The sequence below is a fragment of the Orcinus orca genome, chromosome 16 (genome assembly GCF_937001465.1).
Source record: "Orcinus orca chromosome 16, mOrcOrc1.1, whole genome shotgun sequence".
NCBI classification, from domain to species: Eukaryota; Metazoa; Chordata; class Mammalia; order Artiodactyla; family Delphinidae; genus Orcinus; species Orcinus orca.
This window is the reverse complement of record NC_064574.1, coordinates 24,761,598-24,783,239: the sequence shown is the minus strand read 5'-3', so window position 1 is coordinate 24,783,239 and position 21,642 is coordinate 24,761,598. Positions and strand designations below refer to the sequence as shown.

At 40.5% G+C, this 21,642-nt stretch overlaps 1 protein-coding gene across 7 annotated transcripts in view; it reads right to left on the bottom strand.

Moving 5' to 3' along the window:
* TRPC4AP (transient receptor potential cation channel subfamily C member 4 associated protein) overlaps window positions 1-21,642 on the bottom strand; it is a 102,915-nt gene that overhangs the window by 13,251 nt on the left and 68,022 nt on the right. For 5 of the 7 annotated variants that reach the window (XM_049698894.1, XM_049698893.1, XM_049698891.1 and 2 more), the window contains exons 7-9: window positions 20,443-20,650; window positions 11,763-11,948; window positions 1,021-1,187 (exon numbers count right to left, since the gene is read on the bottom strand). In XM_049698894.1, the coding sequence (XP_049554851.1) occupies window positions 1,021-1,187; window positions 11,763-11,948; window positions 20,443-20,650 (561 nt within the window). The remainder of the gene's footprint in view (window positions 1-1,020; window positions 1,188-11,762; window positions 11,949-20,442; window positions 20,651-21,642) is intronic. The other 2 variants (XM_049698892.1, XM_004272757.3) reach the window with 1 other exon arrangement.

Sequence of the window (21,642 nt, the reverse complement as noted above, 5' to 3'; positions counted from 1 at the left end):
CTCTTTCACACAGCAGCCAGAGGATGGCTTCCCATTTCACTCAGAGTATAAACACAAGAGCCCTTAAATGGCCTATGAAAGCCCAATGCGACCTGGCCCCCGCGCGACCCCTCAGCCCACCTCTCCTCGCTGCTGGTTCCTGTCCATCCCCCAGCTTCCCTACTGTTCCACCAACCCACCAGGCAGGCTCGCACCCACTTCCCATCTGGGCCTGCTCCCTCTACCTGGCAGGCTGTCTTGAGGGTTAGCAGTCCTGGCTTCCTCGCTTTCTTCAGGACGCTGCCGGGCCAGATGTCATCTTTCAGCCAGTCTTTTCCCTGCTGCCCTCTCTAAAATTGCTCCTCACTTGTAAACTTGTGATAACTGCACCCACCTCACAGAGAGCTGTGTCAGAGTACAGTCCCTAACTCAAAAAGGTGCTCAAGGACTGCTGAGCTCCCAGCTCCCGCTTCCCTTAGCCCACCCCTCCCCCCAGGCCTCGTTTCACCCCTAGGAGAATGCGCAGGGAGCACGAGTGGGCCACTTATGCATCTTGAGGAGTGCTGCATACTTCTAGAGCCCTCCCCCTCCTCCCTGCTCCTCCCTCCTGGAACTGCTTCAAGGTTCAAGGAACCTCAGCATGGCTGGACCCCCCGCAGTTGCCTAGTTTTCATAACTTGACACAGTTCCGACCCGCCACCCCAAGCCCCCATCAGCCTGGCAACTCCTCCAGTGCATCTACAGGGCAGACACCCACCCTTTACTCTGCACATTAACAAGGTCAGATAACATGGCTAAGCCGCCCACTCCTGCCCGGGGCACCAATGCTCTGTCTAGAAATGATGCCCACAGCAAGGTACAGTGGAAAGACTATGAGCCCCGGAATCAGACTGGTTTCCTGATGTGTAAAACAGGGACAAGGGAGCCAACCCCTCGCTTTGCTGGCCAGAGACAGAGGCATTGTGAGGGGCGGCCTAACAGGTGCCTGGGAAGTGTCTGCCCGCGGCTCCTCCTGCTCTGAGACGCGGCGGAAGGGCCCACCTGGTTTCGCTGGCGCCCCATCAGCAACACGCAGAGGACATAGAGCACTTCCAGTTTGTACATGATCTCATGCATGATCTTCATTGACTGAGGCAGCTGGGTCCTAGGTGAAGTGTGAGGCAGGCCATTTTCCTCCGAAGCCCCTGGAGGAGGGAGCACAATGGAGGCTGAGACAGCCACCAGGAGAGAGGGTTCAATCACTGCTCGTGAGGAAACATGTTTCTGCCCCTCAAACCTGCTCTGAACAGACCTGAGGTAACAGAGCCATCAGACTGGGCCCTGAGTCCGTGACAGAGACTTTGAAAGCCACAAAACTCTCTCCAGGCCACCGGGTTCAGGGAAGCTTAGAAACTTAGGAACATGGACTCTGCAACTGTATCCCATCAGCTTTTAACACCCAGCAAAAATACTCTGACACAGCCAACCCAGTAATCTGATCCATGCCCTGCCCCCAAATCCCTTCTCCTTCCACCGCCGGACCCACCGCGCCCACCCCGAGAAAGTGCCCAGACACATGTCCAGCAGCAAACTGTGTCAAATTCTCTTCAGGTCACAAAGGACTCTTAAGTACCTGGTCCCTCTGCTTAGATGCCACAAGGGGGCACTGCTGAAGGACTAAAATGGATGCTTTTTGCAGATTTTTTTCCCTCCTGTTTTTCAAACAGTCATGGAAAGTTTCCTAAGGCAGACGAGGCATCACAATCGATACTAGTGATACAGATACTATCTGTACAGATGATACAGATAATATACAGATATTATCTACTAGCAGGTTTTCATTTTACCCTATTTCATTATTAGTGACAACAGCAAAAGCTACGTAATATTCATGGACACAATATGTGTCAGGCATTGGGTTTCGGGCTTTAGGTAAACCATCTCATTTCCTCTACTACCCAGTTAACAAAAAAGTCTCAGTGGGTCACGCAGGCTGCAGTGGAGGGTACTCTCGGGAATGGGGCAGAGCAAAGGGATGAAGACTGAGGGCGGGCTGTGGAATGACAACTTGCTGGCTGTGTGACCCTGAGCAAGTCACCTCCTCGTCAGGCTTTCAAGTGCTCTGTAAACGGGAAGAAAAGCAGTGCTGCAGCAATCGGCTGGAGCTCCTGTGAGGAGTGAAGGAGGACACAAGAGAGCCCAGCACCTGATTCTTGGGAAGCCTCACTCTTAGGTCCCTATTATTTTAAAAGGTCAGAGTCAGGAGACCTTAGGATTTACTTCCCCTTAGTTTTCCTCATCTTTAAGGTGAAAGGATGAATCAGTAACTACTAAGGTCCTTTTAAGTTCCTATTGGAACTGTTGCCCTAGAGGCCTTTTGAAAAGGCCAGAAAGTCTATGTGGTACAGAGCAGTGGTCATGAGATATATTCGGGTGAGGCACATGCAGTTATGATTTCTGTACGGGGATATCATGACCTAAAAACCTAACTTACTCCACCCTACAGACTTAGAACTATTTTTTCCAGCCATGTTACATCACTAATATAAAAGCTGAAAGATGACCAGCTGCTGAACGAAGCATGACAGAGAGGCAGTGCAGCACAGTGGTTAAGGACTCGGAGCCAGACTGCTGGGTGGCTTTGGGGAAGTCTGTTGATGTGTCTATGCTTCAGTATCCATCCTCATCTGTAAAACAGAAATAATGGCAACAGTACCTATCTCTTACCAACGTTGCAAAGATTAAATATGTTGAAAGTGCTTAAAAAATGCAGGGCACACGTACCCAACATACAAGTATGTGTTAAACAGAAGTAGAAAACGAACTCTGAGTTTTTGCTAATGCTTGCTTACTATATGTTTTCTTCCTTTTAATCTGCAAGCTCTTAATGGCAATGAAAGTGACAGCCAGCAAAGACTAAGAAAAGTTTACTGGAAAAAATCTAATTGAGAAAATTCTATCTATTCACATATCTTTTCTTGCATGTTGGGAGGAAAACCATAATTACTCAATTTATGTGTTGGGACTCCTTGGCCCCGCTCCCAGAACACTTTAAGAGTCAACTGATTTGTAAAGAGAATCTGAAGAGCTATCACGCAGAATCGCACCTCTGCTGCACACCTGCCATGTAGCCTCCAGCGCCTCAGCGTCCTCATCACCTAGCTTGGGGGTCTGGGGGGGACTGCGGGAGAGGACGTCTGTGGAAGGAGCAGGGGCGGCGGATGGCACATGAGCCCTCCTCAGTAATGAACGTCTGTGGAGAAAGAAAGATGCAGGCAGCCTGGACTCTGCCGAGTCACTGCCAACTTTTGGTGCCTGGTTTGCAAAGGCCTGACAAGAAACTCTCTGGGATAAATGTTTTCACGAATCACAGTCCTGAAAGCAATGGCCAGAGCTTAGTAACAACGTGATTCCCAAGGATGAGGATAGAAAAACTAGTTTAAGAGGCCTGTGCTTCCCTCCAAATCTCTTCAGCTCCACAATACTGATTAAAGTGGTACCACCCTCCATATATCTGTACTGTACCCTGGGGCACACTCACTTTAAAAAAAAAAACAAAACAGCTCTGAGCTATGATTCACACGCCATACAATTCACCCCTTTCAAACGTACAATTTATTGGCCTTTAATATATTCACAGAATTGTGCAGCCATCTCCACAATCAATATTAGAGCATTTGTATCACCCCTAAAAGAAATCCTGTTCACATTAGCAGTCAATCCCCATTTCCCGCCAAGCCCCTACAGCTCCAGGCATCCACTAGACTACTTTCTGTCTCTACGGAACTGCCTATTCAGGACATTTTATATAAATAGAATCATATAACTTGTGTTTTTTTGTTTCTAGCACAACGGTTTCAAGGTTCATTCAGGCTGCAGTATGTAACAGTATTTCATTTTTTTAAGTTACTGTATAATATTCTATTACATACAATATACCACATTGTTATCCATTCATCAGTTGATGGACATTTGAGTTGTTTCCATATTTTGGCTATAGTAAATCTTCTCTTATGAACATTCGTGTCTAAGTTTTTGCATAAACATATGTTTTCATTTCTCTTGGGTATATACCTACAAGTGGAATTTCTAGGTCATACGGAAACTATGTTTAACCTTTTGAGTACCTGACAGACTGTTTTCCACAGTGGCTGCACCATTTTGCATGCCCACCAACAGGGAATGAGGGTTCTGATTTCTCCATCTCCTTGCCGACACCTGTTATCTGTCTCTTTTTTAAAATTAATTAATTAATTTATCTTTCGCTGCATTGGGTCTTTGTTGCTGCACGTGGGTTTTCTCTAGTTGCGGCGAGCAGGGCTACTCTTGGTTGCGGTGCGCGGACTTCTCATTGCGGTGGCCTCTCGTTGCGGGGCACGGGCTCTAGGCACGTGGGCTACAGTAGTTGCGGTGCGTGGGCTCAGTAGTTGTGGCTGACGGGCTTAGTTGTTCTGCGGCATGTGGGATCTTCCCAGGCCAGGGCTCGAACCCTTTTCCCCTACATTGGCAGGCGGATTCTTAACCACTGCGCCACCAGGGAAGCCCCATGTTATGTGTCTTTTTGATGATAATCATCCTAGTGGGTGTGGAGTGGTATCTGATTGTGGGTTGGATTTGCATTTCCCTGATGGCTAATGATGCTGAGCATGTTTTCATGTGCTTGCTGGCTTTCTTATATCTTCTTTGGAGAAAGTCTATTCAGATCTTTTGCCCGTAATTTGACATGGGTTGTCTTTTCATTGTGGAGCTGTAGGAGTTCTTTATACCTCCTAGATACAAGTACCTTATTAGATATATGGTTGGCAAAAATGTTCTCCACCCTCCAAAAATGTTCTCCCATTCCGGCTTTTCACTTTCTTGATGGTGTTTTTTGAAGCACAAAAGGTTTTAATTTTAATGAAGTCCAATTTACCTATTTTTCATTTGGCTGCCTGTGCTTTAGTGTCATCTAAGAAACCACCACCAAATCCAAAGTCATAAAGATTTATCCCTGTTTTCTTCTAAGCGTTTTATAGGATTAGCTCTTACATTTAGGTCTTTGATCCTTTTGAGTTCATTTTTATATATGTGAGGTAGGGGGGTCCACTTCATTCTTTTGCATGTGTACGGCTAATGGTCCCAGTACCATTTGTGGAAAAGACTATTGTTTCCCCAACTGAATGGTCTTGGCACTCTTGCTGAAAATCAACTGACCACATAAGTGAGCGTTTATTTTTGAACTCTCAATTCTATTTCATTGTATATGTCTCTCTTTATGCCAGTAGCACACTGTCTTGATTACTACAGCTTTGTACTAAGTTGAAAAATTAGGAAATGTAAGTCCTCCATGTTTGTTCTTCTTCTTCAAGATTGTCCTGGCTATTTTGGGCCCCTTGCATTTCCAAATGAATTTTAGGACCAGCTAGTCCATTTCTGCAAAAAAGCCAGAGGGGATTGTGATAGGGACCATGTTGAATCTGTAGATAGATCTGCAGATCAAGGTGTGAAATATTGCTACTTTAACAATACTGACTCTTCTGATTCATGAACATAAGCTGTCTTTACATTCATTTAGGTTTTCTTTCTTTCAGTAACAGTGACGTTTTGCACTTTGAATTCAGAGTATAAGTTTTATATTTCTTTGCTAAATTTATCACTAAGTATTTTATTCTTTTTTGATGCTCCTTTAAATGAAATTGTTTTAAGTTCATTTTTGGTCTGTTCATTGCTACTGTATAGAAATACAAGTGATTTTTGTATACTGATCTTCCATCCTGAAACTGTGTTGAATGAACTTGTTTATTGGTTTAGCGGTGTTTCAGTGGATCCTTAGGTTTTTCTATATAAAAGATCACATCATCTGTGACTAGAGATAGTTTTACTTCTTCCTAATGTGGACGTCTTTTATTTCTTTTTCTTGCCTAACTACCTAGCCAGAACCTCCAGTACAATGTTGAATACAAGTGGTAAGAGCAGATATCTTTGTCTTGTTCTGATCTTAGTGAGGGAAAAGCTTTTCAGTCTTCAGCTGTCACGTATAATGTTGGTTGTGGGTTTTCTGTAGATGCTTTTTAACAGGTTGAGGAATTCCCTTCTATTCCGAGTTTGAATGTTTTTATCATGAAGATGGATTTTATCAAATGCTTTTTTTGCATCTATTGATAATCATGTAGTTTTTGTCCTTTGTTCTATTGATATGCTATATTAAACTGATTTTCATATACTGAGCCAACCTTGCATAAATCCCACTTAATTATGTATATACACTTGATCAGGTATATAATCCGTTTTTGCTGCTGTATTTTGTTTGCTAGTATTTTGTTGAGCCGTTTTGCATCTATACTTGTAAGACACATTAGTCTGTAATTTCCTTGTGATGTCTTTTTTTCTTTTGGTCTCGTTTTGGTATCAGGGTAATATGGCTTCATAGAATGAGTTAAGCAAAGTTCTTTCCTCTTCTATTTTATGGAAGTCTGTGATGTACTGGTGTTACTTCTTTAAATGGTTGGTAGAATTAACCAGTGAAGCCTTTTGGGCCAGGGTTTGTCTTTGGGGTAGTTTTTCATCACTAATGTAATCTCTTGTTATAGGTCTGTTCAATTTTTCTATTTCTTCTTGAGTCAGTTGCAGGAGTTTGTATCTTTCTTATAATTCTTCCATTTCATCCAGGTTATCTAATTTATTGGCATACAGTTGTTTACAGTATTCTCTCAGAGTCCTTTTTAAAAATATTTGTAAGGTTGGTTATAATATACCCTCTTTCATTCCTGATTTTAGTAATTTGAACTTGTCCCTTTTTTGCTTGGTCAGTGTAGCTAAAGGTTTGTCAATTTTGTTGACCTTTTCAAAGCACCAGCTTTTGGTTTTGTGGATTTTCTCTATTGTTTTTCTATTCTCTATTTCATTAATTTCCAGTCCAATCCTATTATTTCTTCTGTTTGCTTTGGGAATATAGTTTGCTCTTCTTTTTTCAATGATTTAAGGCGGTAAGTTAGGTTATTTTTTGAGCTCTTTTTAAACGTAGGCATTTACAGCTATAAATTTATAAGCATCCTTTAGCTGCATTCCATAAGTTTGGTATGTTGTGCTTTCATTTTCATTCATCTCAAAATATCTTCTAGTTTCCTTTGTGATTTTATCTTTGAACCATCAGTTATTTACAAGTGTACTGCTTAATTTCCATACATCTGTGAATTTCCCAAATTTCTTTCTGCTATTAATTTCTAATATCTCTCCCTTGCGATTGGAGTACTTACTTTGTACAATTTTAATCCTTTTAACTTTCCTGAGTTGTTCTTTTTTTTTTTAAGGCCTAGCATATGGTCCATCCTGGAGAACATTCCATGTGTACTTGAGAAGAATATGTTCTCTACAGTTGTTGGGTGCAGTGTTCTATATATATATCAGTTTAGTCTAGTTGGCTTACAGTGTGGCTCAAGTCTTCTATTTCCTTGCTGATCCTCTATATAGTTGTCCACTATTGAAAATGGGTTATTAAAGTCTCCAACTATTATGTTGAACTGCCTATTTCTCTCTTTGAATCTGTTGGGTTTGCTTCATTTACTTATTTTTGGCTCTGTTGTTAGATACACATGCTGTTATATCTTGATAGATTCACCCTTTTATATTATTATAAAATCTATTTTTTAAATCTCTGATAACATTTTTGTTTTAAAGTCACTCTTAGTACAGCCACTACAGTTTTCTTATGGTTGTCCTTTGCATGATACATCTTCTTCTGTCATTTACTTTCAACCTATTTCTACCTTTGAATAGAAAATGTGTATCCTGTAGGCTGTAAATAATTGGATCTTTTTTAAAAAATCCAACATGACAATCTGTTTTTTGAATGAATTATTTAATCCATTCACATTTAATGTTATTACTGACAAAGTTGGATTTACTTCTGCCTTTTACTTTTTGTCTTCTATATAGCTCACTTTTTAAAATTCCTCTAGGTTTTTTTTTTTTTTTTTTTTTTTTGCAGTACGCAGGCCTCTCCCTGTTGTGGCCTCTCCCGTTGTGGAGCACAGGCTCCGGATGCACAGGCTCAGCGGCCATGGCTCACGGGCCCAGCCGCTCTGCGGCATGTGGGATCTTCCCGGACCGGGGCACAAACCTGTGTCCCCTGCATCGGCAGGTGGACTCTCAACCACTGCGCCACCAGGGAAGCCCCCTTTAGTTTTCCTTTAACACTTTCTTTTGCATTAAGTAAATATTTTCTAGTATAACACTGTAATTCCTTTAATGAGTTTCTCACTATATTTCTAAAGTTACTTTCTTAGCAGTTGCTACAAGGCTTGCCTGCCATATACATCTTAACTTGACAGACTTTTTCAGATATAAATTAACGTAATTCCAGGGCTCCCAGAGCTCCCTCTTCCCCCTTTTTGTGCTATTATTATGCATACTACATCTACATATGCTAAAAGCCAAACAATACAATATACTGGACAATACACTGTATACATTGTTACACAATACACTGTTATAATTATTACTTTATAAAATTTTATGTCCATTAAAGCAGCTGAGAAAAGAAAGGAGAGCAAGTAAATATTTACAGAGTCTGCTATAGTGACCCTCTTATTTACCATTTTGATTTTCTTCACTGATTCCTGTCAATTCGAGTTACCACCTTGTCCAATTTCCTTACTCCACTACAACTTTGGGTCCACCCACCTTCTTTGACCTGTTATTGTCAAATATATTACATTTCTATATGTTATAGGTTCAACAATGTAACTATAAACACATAGTTTTATACAACTGCTTTTGAAATTAGTTAAGGAGAAGAAAGATGCACATATATTGTCTTTTATTATTATACAATTACCTTCACTGATCCTCCGTTTTTTTGCTGTGTGAATTTGAATTATTGGCTGAGGTAACTTGCTTTCAGCCAGTATTTCTCCTAAGGCAGGTCTGCTAGTAGTGAATTCCCTAAGTTATTGTTTACCTAGAAAGCTGTTTATTTCACCTTCATTTTTGAAAGAAGGTTTTATTGGATGCAATTCTTGGCTGAGTTTTTTCCCAGCACTTTGAATATGTCATCCCACTCCCTTCTGGCCTCTATCATTTCTGATGAGAAGTAAGCTGATAATCTTACTGGGATACTCTTGAACATGATGAGTCATTTTTCCCTTGCTACTTTCCAGATTTTCTCTGTCAGCATTTTCATTATGATGTGAATGGGTGTAAATCTGTTGAGTTTATTCTACTTGCAGTTCTTTGAACTTCTCAGATGTGTACATTTATCATATTTGGGAAGTTTTCAGCTATTATTTCTATTTTTTTCTGTTCCTTTCTCCTCTCAGTGAACTTTTCATTCCAGTTATTGTATTTTTCATCTCTGGAACTTCCATTTGGCTTTTTATATCTCTTATCTCATTATTAATATTCTCTATTTGATGACACATTGTCATCACTGCTTCTTTGAGGATAGTTTCCTTTAGTTCTTTGACCATATTTATAATGGCTGCTTTGAAGTCTTTGTTAATTCTGGTATGTGGGCTCTCTCACAGGCAATTTCTGTTGCCTGCTTTCTCCTACGTTTTGGTCATACTTTCCTGTTTCTTTGCATGTCTCGATTTTTGTTAAAAACTGGACATTTTAAGTAAATACTGTAGCAACTCTTGATACTCTTCCCTCTTTCTTCTTTCAGGGCTTGTGGTTGTTTTCTTGTTTATTTGTTTTAATGCCCTGGCTAGCCTATTTCAGTAAAGTCTATTTCTCTGAGGACTGATGAGGCCATTTGGCAGAGAGCGCAGCCTTGGGCATGTGTCCCTGGATGACAGTGTTTTAGCAGGGCTCTCTTTGTCTGGCTCTTTCCTTGATATCTCTGTTAAACTTTCTGCCTCATCTAGTATGAAACTCAGTTGTCAGGCTCCACTAACTGCTGGCTGAATGCTCTACTGTTTCTGACAATGCCTTGAGGCATAAATTGCTCCAAAGTCTGATTCAATTAAATTCAGGCAGGGGTAGTTTTTGAGACTGAGGTTTGTTTTGACCTCAGCTTTAAGTTCTTCTTAGCCACCTCTTTCCTTGGTTCTCTCTGGTGAACTAGCTGGCATACGGTTTGGCTTTTTGTTCTCAATTAAAAAGAGCTCCTTTTATTTTCTTACCACCAAAATCTACACTGTTTCTGAGAATGACCTTGAGCTCAAACTTCCCAACATTCTGTTCTTACCTATTACCTCTCCCCCTGGCAAAATCTCAGTGCTATTACTCTGAGCAGGATAGGTAGCCTCTATAGCCTCCTCAGCTTGCCTCTCCCTACATAGTAGAACCTCTGTCCTACAAGAGAGCTGGGGCAAGGGCAATAAGGGCCATAGAATTCTTGGCCTACTGGGCCTGGGTAGAGCTTCTGTCCTATGAGTACAGTATTGAGGTGGGTGGAGGGAAGGAGCCCCTGGCATTATGCTAAATCAAATAAGTCAGAGAAAGACAAATACTGTATGATATCATTTAATGTAGAATCTAAAAAAGCTCAGAGAAACAGCTAGTGGTGGTTACTAGTGGTGGGGTGGGGTGGGGAGAAATGGGGAGTTACTGGTCAAAGAACACAAACTTCCAGTTATAAGATTAACAAATTCTGGGTATCCAGTGTATAGGATGGTTATTATAGCCAATAATACTATATCATATAATTGAATGTTGCTAAGAGAACAGATCTTAAATATTCTCACCAGAAAAAAAGAAATGGTAATTACGTGATGGGATAGAGGTGTTAGCTACTGCTACAGTGGTAATCATTCTACAATATATAAATGTATAAAATCAACACATTGTACAATTCAAACTTATGCAATATTATGTGTTGATTATATCTCAAGAAAGTTGAGAAAAGGGATGGAGGGAGGGAGGGAGGGAGGGAGGGAGGGAGGGAGGGGAGGGGAGGGGAGGGGAGGGAGAAAGAAAGGAGCCCCTGCCCTCTTGGCTATATTCATCAAGAATTTAGCCTCCTCCACTCGGAGCTGGAAGGGATGAGAAAAACTGGTAGCCTGCCTCTTCCAGTGAGATTCTGTATTCCTTGTTTGGAAGCTGAGGGAGCCCTGTCTTTTAGGCCACACCTGTCCAGAGTGGAACCTGCATCAAGCAGAAACTCTAGTGTCATAGGCTCTCAATGTTCTCACTAAATTTTAGTCAATTTTCTAGAAGAAATGCTTCCCCACTTGCTGTACACTCTGAGAACAACTTCCACAGACTTTATGTGGATGTTTGTTGTTGCTGCTGTTGTATACAGGGTTTGTTTAGTTTCACTGACCAAGCAGGTCCACGGAGCTCCACACACTGCCATCCCAGGAACGAAACTCCTCCCTTCACTTTTATCTGCATGATTCCAGTGGGAATTCCTGGGTTTGTACAATTTGACCCCAGAGTCAAATGCTTTGGGTTGAGCACCTCACCCAAAACAGGCCACAGTAGTTCACCAAGGAGCTGGAGCTGAGACTAGGAGTACACACATTTACTAGGCAGTCTACTTGTCAGAACGGAGGAAAGATAAGACTAAAGAAACATGTAGAAAGAAGTGGAAACAGAGAAAGAACCCTCTGGGTTCCTAGAAATGCTCCAGTAATGTTTCCAGTTGATTTCTTGGGTTCTGCAACAAAGCCCCTGTCCCTGAAATCAGGTCTGCTTTAAGGGAGCTCAAAGAGGTTCTGTCACTGGCTATCAAAAGTCTTAACCATCATGATCCAGGACTGCCCTGAGGGAAATTCTACTTTGAGCAAATTTCAACTTATTCTGCTTGGAAAAGAGTTCAAGAATGGCTCTAGGAACCCAAAGGAATGCTCCCCACCTCTCAGGAGACCCATCCCGAGTACCTTGATTGTGCTCAGATTCCTCATTAGCCACTCGCATCAGGGCATCTAGCACCAAAGCATTGTCTAGCCAGGTGTACCATTCCTCCAACTCCTGAAGGAAGCTGGCTGTGCCCGTTGACTCTGACACCTTTCGAGTTGCCAGCTTGCAAAGCCGCTCGACAAAGCCAGGGATGCTGAGAAGGGCCGCTGTCGAGGAAAGAACAAAAGAGGAAATGTCAAAACAGAGACCAGCTCTAAAGCACTCAACAAACAACCAGCTTCTCACCTTAATCTGACAGCAGTTAGTCAGAGCTTCCCTTTAAAATGAAATGCCAACCCAAGGTAAAACAGTAATAAAGTTATAAAAACAAATTCAATTTTAGCAGGTGCAGGGAAACAGACTCATATCTACTGGTGGGAATATAAACTAGAATAACCTTAATGCCGTAAATCTGTGTGTCTCTGAGCTAGGAGGTCCATTTCTGGGGAATTACCATAAAGAAATAACTAATTATATATACATAGATATCTGTATAGAGAGGTTCATTGGTGTGGTTTCTATAACAGCAAAAAGGTAGAGATAACTATATGTTCATTAATAGCATACTGATTAAATGATACATCCATGCAGTGGAATACAACACACAGACACTAAGAACAATGACACACACATCTTTATACAGCAACTCCAGCAAGATGTTTGAATTTACTTGTTAAGGAAGTAAATTATTATTATTATTTTAGTGATTTTTATAAAAATTTATTTATTTTTTTTTTTGGCTGCGTTGGGTCTTCGTTGTTGTGTGTGGGCTCTCTCTAGTTGTGGTGAGCAAGGGCTACTCTTCCTTGCAGTGCGCGGGCTTCTCATTGCGGTGGCTTCTCTTGTTGTAGTTGTGGAGCATGAGCTCTAGGCGCGTGGGTTTCATTCAGTAGTTGTGGCACACGGGCTCAGCAGTTGTGGCTTGCAGGCTCTAGAGTGCAGGCTCAGTAGTTGTGGCGCATGGGCTTAGCTGCTCCGCGGCATGAGGGATCTTCCCAGACTAGGGATCGAATCTGTGCCCCCTGCACTGGCAGGCGGATTCTTAACCACTGTGCCACCAGGGAAGCCCCAAGGAAGTAAATTACTAAACAGTATTGGCTTAAGCCCATTTTCTTTAAAATTTTTAAAGTTTTCTTCTTTAAAATATGCACATAATATACATATACACAGATAAAGAACAGAAGGATATATACCAAGGTATTCACTGTGGCTGTTCCTGAGTAGGAGAGGATATAAATGCTTCTTTTAAAACTACTTAACTGGGGCTTCCCTGGTGGCGCAGTGGTTGAGAGTCTGCCTGCCGATGCAGGGGACATGGGTTCATGCCCCGGTCCGGGAAGATCCCACATGCCACGGAGCGGCTAGGTTCGTGAGCCATGGCCGCTGAGCCTGTGCGTCCGGAGCCTGTGCTCCGCAACAGGAGAGGCCACAACAGTGAGAGGCCTGTGTACCGCAAAAAACAAACAAACAAACAAAAACTACTTAACTATGGTTTGATTTTCCTGTAACACACACATACTAGCAGGAAGAAAAAAGATAAGCCTTTTCTTTCTTTCTTTCTATTTTTTTAAGGTAAAGAAAGAAACTGAATAATTACCCAGCTCCTATTTGCACCAGTCACATTTTACTGACAATGATGAGTAAGACAGAAATTCTGGTCAGCATAAAGAACATAATAAACTTTGAAGGCAGGGAATCCAGGTTCAAATCTTGGCTCCAAAATTTAACCTTCTTTAAAATAAAGCTAACGCCTGTATGTATTTGCTTCTGTATGCATTAAATCTTCTTAAGGATAGAAAACAGTGGTTTGCCAAAGGCAAAGAGAATAACGCCACTGGGAATACAGTGGGAGGGGTACTTTTCAGTGAACAACTTTTTGAATTTGTAGATTTTCTGAATCATGTAAATGTATCATTGAATCAAAAATTAATAAATAACTAGATATTTCAAAATATCAAGATATTAATTTGGGAGTGTACAATATGGTTTAAAGAGTAATTATCTTATAGAAACACTGAAATGTATGCAAGTGAAATCTTACAATGTCTGGGATATGCTTCAAAATAATCCAAAGTGAGGACGGTAGGAGTAAATGAGGGTAGAGATAAAGACAGGCCAGCAGGGGCTTCCCTGGTGGCGCAGTGGTTGAGAATCCGCCTGCCGATGCAGAGAACCCAGGTTCGAACCCTGGTCCGGGAAGATCCCACATGCTGCGGAGCAGCTAGGCCCGTAAGCCATGGCCGCTGAGCCTGCACGTCCGGAGCCTGTGCTCCGCAACAGGAGAGGCCACAACAGTGAGAGGCCCGCGTACCGCAAAAAAAAAAAAAAAGACAGGCCATCAGTTGATAACTGTTGAAGGTAGGTAGTAAGTAAATAGGGATCATTGCACTGTCATATATATGTCTCTGCTTTTATATGTGTGAAGTTTCCCATAATAAAAAATTTTAAAGTAAACCTTAAAAGAATACAACATTAAAGAAAATTCTTTAAAAATAAAATAAATAAGAACAAAGTAGTTAGGAGGATTATATGAAGTCATATGAATTTAGTGCCAGCACAGAGCTTGGCAAATCATCTTAGCCCCCTCTCCATTCGCTATAAATTAGCGAGTGACTATAAAATAATGTGTGACTGCATTAATAAAAAAAGGTGAATTAAACTACACTGAGGGACCTCCCTGGTGGTCCAGCTGTTGGGACTATGCCTTCCAATGCAGGGGCTGTGGGTTCAATCCCTGGTCGGGGAGTTGGGATCCCACATGCCTCATGGCCAAAAAACCAAAACATAATACAGGAGCAATATTGTAACAAGTTCAATAAAGACTTTAAAAATGGTCCAAATCAAAACAATCTTAAAAAAAAAAAAACACTACACTGAACTACACTGAAATTAACTTCTCCTCAAAAAGTTAAATATAGAATTACCATATGATCTAGCAATTCCATCCTAAGTTCACACCCAAAAGAAGTGAAAACAGGTGCTCAAACAAATACCTGTGTATGCATGTGTTCAGAGCAGCACTATTCACAACAGTCAAAAGGTGGAAATAACCCAAATGTCCATCAGTGTTTCACAAATTGGTATGTACACGTTTCACAAATTGGTATGTACACACAAAGAATATTATTCAGCCATAAAAAAGAATGAAATACTGACATGCAACAGCACTGATGAACCTCAAAAACATCACGATAAGTGAAAGAGGTATGATATGTGATACAAAAGATCACATTTAAAAAATTTCATTTATATGAAATACCCAGAATAGATAAATCCACCAACAGAAAGCAGATGGTTGCCAGGGGTTGGGGGTAATGAAGAATAACTGCTGAATGTGTACAGGGTTTCCTTTTGGGGTGATGAAAATGTTTTGGAACTAGATGGTGGCTGCACAAATTGTACATGTACTATAAACCACTGAATTAAATGGTTAATTTTTTTAATGTGACTTTCACCTCAATTAAAAAAAAACATACTGAGATTTTTTTTTTTGAGATACCATTTTTTTCCTTACCAAGTTTGACAAATATCAAGAAGTTGAAAAAGGCCCTGTACTGGGAAGGGTATACAGGGTGGAAAGATGAACTAGTAATTTCTATGGAAGGTAAATCTGTTAATATCTATCAAAGTTTAAAAGGCAAATATCCAGCACATTAAACCCCATACACAAGGCTGTTATTTGTAGGAAAAAAGACTTGAGGTAAACCAAATTTCCATCAACAGGGGACTGGTTAAATAAATTATGCTATGCCCATATACTAGAATACTATCCAGTTGTAAAAAGGAATCAGATAATTCTGTATGTACTGGAACGGATGCTTTGCAAGATAAAGTTAAGTGAAAAGAGCCAGGGGCAGAATGGTGCTTATTTTACATCACCATCAGTACAAACAGAAAGGAGCCAGTCTTCTCTTCTTCCCTCCTCCACCCCGTAACTGGTCACGTACAGAGTATCCCTGGAGAGACAAATGAGAAACTGGTGATAGGTCACCACTGGGATGGGAACAAACTTTCTACCATACACCTGCTGTTCCTCTGTAGTTTGTGAAGTTAAAACAAACAAACAAACAAAAACTATAATTTTTCCCCCCCAAAATAAACTAAATAAATGAAGAGTTTGGATTTCTAAAAATTTCTAATTTTGAAAAATTTCAAAAAGATGGATTTTTAGTCACACCTCGTTTCTCCAGGTAAATAGCTCCAGTTTCTCTAACTGTTCCTCACAGGGCAGTTCCTAAGACCTAGTCTTCACACCCTGCACACTAAACACAGACCTTCAGATGTAACCTACCCAGTATTCAGGGTTCTGAGACTGACTTCCACCCCAGATATTCCTGAGCTTTTGCTAGTCACTCATCTCTTGAAAAGCTGATGAAAGTTTTGGATTCTCTCCCCAGGAAAAACTCACTGGCCCATTATATTCACCAACTTATACACAATCTCAGGGGACTGGCACCCCAGCATCGTACGGTCTTTGTACTTCTCACAGCTTTATCAGTAGCTACCACATGCACTGCTGGTTAACGTTAAACAGGTTGACAGCTAAAACACCCACAACTTCCAATAATTTCTGCAAAAGCAGACCTCTTCTCTCCTCTTATTTGTTAAAAATGTTAGTATTTCCCAAATACTCCTGTAAATTTTCCTGTTGCAGTTTAGGCTCTGCTTTCCAGCTCTCTGAGATGATTCTGAATTAGCTCATATGCTGTGTAAATCAGCATATATAGGTGTCACCTATAAATTGATAATTACCAGGCCTGTGGCTTCACCTACATCTGACTAACATTGTGAGTGATGTTTTCCCTGCAGATGGATCCATTTGTTCTTATCTGAATCAACAGAAGAGATAACTGGTACTTTCTGAGAAGCCTCAGAAGTTCTCTAACATTTTTATTATCTAAGCTCCAGGAAGATAGCATAAGACATCATTTTGCTGGCCAAGAAAACTATTTCACAGCTGCAGTTTATTAAAAACAAAACAAAAACTTTTCGGCAACATCCTACACACTTCAGCTTTCCATACTAAAATGGATTGAATTGTGTCCCCCCTGAAATTCATATGTTGAAGTCTTAATCCACAATATGACTATATCTGGAGACAGAGCCTTTAGGGCGGTAATTAAATGAGGTCGTAAGACTGGGGCCCTAATCTGATAGGAATTGGTGTCCTTACATAAGAGGAAGAGACACCAGAGCTCTCTTTGTGCATGTACAGAAAAGGACACATGAGGACACGGTGAGAAGGTGGCCATCTGCAAGCCAGGAAGAGAGGCCTCACAAAAAACCACTGCTGATGGCACTTTAATCTTGGACCTCTAGCCTCCAAAACTGTGAGAAACTGATTTCTGCTGTTTAAGCCACCCAGTCTGTGCTATCCTGTTATGACATCCAAAGCTGACTATTACACATACCTCTATTTCCTTAAAAAACTAAAAATAGAGCAATCCCACTCCTGGGCATATATCCAGAGAAAACCATAATTTGAAAAGACACATGCACCCCAATGTTCATTGCAGCACTATTTACAACAGCCAGGACATGGAAGCAACCTACATGTCCATCAATGGATGGATGGATAAAGAAGATGTGGTACATATGTACAATGGAGTATTACTCAGCCACACAAAAGAATGAAATAATGCCATTGGCACTGACATGGATGGACCTAGAGATTGTCATACTGAGTGAAGTAAGTCAGACAGAGAAAGACAAATATCATATGATATCGCTTACATGTGGAATCTAAAAAAATGGTACAAGTGAACTTATTTACAAAACAGAAATAGAGTCACAGATGTAGAAAATAAACTTACGGTTACCAAGGGGATGGGGGGAGGGATAAATTGGGAGCTTGGGATTGACATATACACACTAGTATATATAAAATAGATAACTAATAAGAACCTACTGTATAGTACAGGGAACTCTACTCAATACTCTGTAATGACCTTTATGGGAAAAGAATCTAAAAAAAAAAAGTGGATATATGTATAACTGATTCACTTTGCTGTACAGCAGAAACTAACACAACACTGTAAATCAACTATACTCCAATAAAAATTAATTAAAGGAATAAAAAAATAAAAGTATTCAGTACTGGAGTTCAATTAAAGATAGACAACACTAAGGACTAAGATCTTTCTCATCCACTTGTAATTTAATTATGTTCACCTTGGGGCATTTGACTGGAGAAAAATGTGTGTGAGGTGGGGGGACAAGGAGATAGGAATTATGGTCAGAGAGTCAGGAAGAACTAGACCCCGTACAACAACATGTGCTAAAATACAACATTTAATAAAGCTTTATCCCAAAAGCTATAAGCTGACATCACATGTAGATAATCTCATGGGTTAGCCACACAGGTATGAAAGTGAACCTTGACATTTTATAAAGCCTTCCTTTTTTCAATCCCCCAAATCAATGAAAATTAGGCTTGGGGTTAACCCTCAGCTAATTAAAAACCCAACTGACTAGAATACCTCATTCCCCAAGGATGATGGGTAATGGTGGTTTTACTTGTCAGCTTACAAACAGGTCCATGAAGGTAATCGATACCAACAGGATAAAACTAACCTGCCAGAATAGATTCTCTAAAGGGGAAACTACAAGATGAAAGTTACTTAGTACCTCAGCACACACAGGTATCCATTACTGAAACTGTATGACCCTCAGTTTCCCAAGCTGTGCAATGGGGATGCTAATCTCTATTTCACAGGGCTGCTTGGAGGATTAAACAAAATCACTCCTAGGTAAAGCAGTTAGCTCAATGTTTGCCACACACAGGAGCTTAACAAACGTTAGCTTTTGTCAGTGTAGGTGTATGCACGTGCTTAAACTAGGTTTGAGGTATAATTTAGTTATAATAAAATTCATGTTTTTAAAAATGTATATTTTATGATTTAGTAAAATGAGAACTCCCCCAAAGTCACAAGAAAGGAGGATGGGGGTAAAAACCCTATAAGGACCTTCTGGAAAGGATTCACCGTCCTAGATGCCATAAGGGACATTCATGATTCATGGGAAGAGGTCAAAGTATCAACATTAACAGGAATTTGGACAAAGTTCATTCCAACCCTCATGGATGACTTTGAGGGGTTCAAGACTTTAGTGGAGGAAGCAATTGCAGACGTGGTGGAAACAGGAAGAGAAACAGAATTAGAAGTGGAGTTTGAAGATGGGACTGAATTGATGCAATCTTATGATAAAACTTTAACAGATGAAGAGTATGGATGAACAAAGAAAGGGCTTCTTGAGATAGAATCTACTCCTGGCAAAGATGCTGGGAAGACTGTTGATGCAATCAACAGTCAAGGGGGAGGGCCGGTGGGAGAGGGATGGTTCGGGAGTTGGGGATTAGCAGTTGCAAACTATTATATATGGAATGGATAAACAACAAGGTCCTACTGTATAGCACAGGGAACTATATTCAATATCCTGTGATAAATCATAATGGAAAAGACTATAAAAAAGAATGTAGGGCTTCCCTGGTGGCGCAGTGGTTGAGAGTCCGCCTGCCGACGCAGGGGACGTGGGTTCGTGCCCCGGTCCGGGAAGATCCCACATGCCGTGGAGCGGCTGGGCCCGTGAGCCATGGCCGCTGAGCCTGCGCTTCCGGAGCCTGTGCTCCACAACGGGAGAGGCCACAACAGTGAGAGGCCCGCATACCGCAAAAAAAAAAAAAAAGAATGTGTACATATAAATAACTGAATCACTTTGCTGGAAAGCAGAAACTAACACAACATTGTAAATCAACTATACTTCAATAAAAAAAGGTTGAAATGACAAAGGATTTAGAATATTATATAAACTTAGTTGATAAAACAGCAGGGTTTGAGAAGACTGACTCTAATTTTGAAGGAAGTTCTACTGTGGGTAAAATGCTATCAAACAGCATTGCCTGCTACAGAGAAATCCTTCATGAAAGCAGGAGTCAATGAATGTGGCAGACTTCACTGTTGTCTTATTTTAAGACATCGCCGCAGCCACCGAAGCTTCAGCAATCACCACCCTTATGAGTCAGCAGCCATCAACATGGAGGCAAAGAGATTATTTAAGACTCTCGGAAGGCTCAGATGATGGGTAGCTCTTTAATCAATGAAGTATTTTTTAATTAAAGTATGTACTTTTTTTAGATGTAATGCTATTGCACATAATAGACTATGATATAGTGTAACCATAACTTTTATATGCACTGGGAAACCAAAAAGTTTGTGTGACTCCATTGCAATATGCGCTTTATCGCAGTGTCACAGATACTGGTACCCAACTCCCAGTATCTCAGATGTATGACTGTATCTCTCTCTCTCTCCCTCTCTCTCTCTCTATATATATATTCCATATATCTATCTCATATATCTATATCTATATTTATTATATAGGATAAAGGAAGGCTCAGTGGAAGAAAACGTATGTAATTTGAATTCTGATAAATAATGGTTCTTAACTTTTTTGAGGTTCTGGATCTATTAAAAAGTCTGATGGCTATGGACTTGGTCCCCCAAAATAATGAAGAGATACATAGATATAAATTTTACATACTCTTAAGTGGACCCAAGGAGCCCTCACATGGATCAAATCTCTAGAAATACTGAAAAAGCTAGATGAGTTAGGAAGGGACCTCGGAACTACAATGTCAAAATTCTGACAACTTAGAGACTTTACCTTGGTTGATTTCAGCTGCAGAAGGCCCCAAGCTCAAGCTCTTCTTCTGCTGAGCATTTTTGGCCAGAAGCGTATGCTTGTCATCATTCCCTGTATCCATCTCTGAAATGGTGACAGCCAGAATCCGGCAGAAATTAGCAAGCTGCTGCTGATCGAAATTGGATACTAAGGAACTCAGATTGGGGACTTCATCTAGTCGGATCATTTCCTACAAAAGACACAAATAAAACAATCCCCATGCTCAGTTCATTTGAGATTGAATGTGCTGCTCTTTTGCATTCCCCTAAGAATGGGGCTTGGTAGCTAGACCGCTTAGGTTCAAATCCCAGCTCCACAATTTGCAGCTGCACAACCCTAGGTAAGTCATGGAACCTAAGTCTTTGTCTGCTCTTCTGTCAAATCTACCTCACAGGATTGGTTTGAGGATTAAACCCTTTGAGGACCACTATTCTTACTCTCCACCTTTGCTCATATGCCCCATTTTGCCTAAAAAAAACGCCTACCACTCAAGTTTTATCAATCAGAAATTGCCATAGATGTTTTCAAGACATAAAATATTTCAAATATAGCTGAAGGTCCTTGTGTATCCCTACCTAGTTGCATTCACTTCATTCCCCCCGAAGATGTAACCATTATTTTGAACTCTGTTTATTATTTCTACACGTTTTCACACTTACAAATATTTCCACAAAAAATATACGGTATTGTTCACAAACTACTATGTATAAAATAAATAAGCTACAAGGATATATTGTAGAGCACAGGGAACACAGCCAATATTTTATAACTTTAAATGGAGTATAATCTATAAAAATTTTGAATCACTATGTTGTATACCTGAACTAATATAATACTGTAAATCAATTATACCTCAATAAAAAATAAAACAAAAATACATGGTTTTGTTCTGCATGCAGTGTGAATGATACTTCACAGTCAACAGTGAGATTCAACTACACTGATACAAGTTAAGTCTACTTCAATAATTTCTCATTGTTTTAATTCACAATTTATTCAATCATTCTTTTTAAATATGTGTATGTTTAGGCGGACTATAATTTTTCACTATTAAACAGTGTTGTAATGAACATTCCTATAGGTGTCTCCTTGTGTACATGCCCAAGTAACCAATTATCTAGAGTAAGTGATAGCAGACCTTCTCCTCTTTTCCCTTATTAGAAATATTTCCAAAGTTTCAGG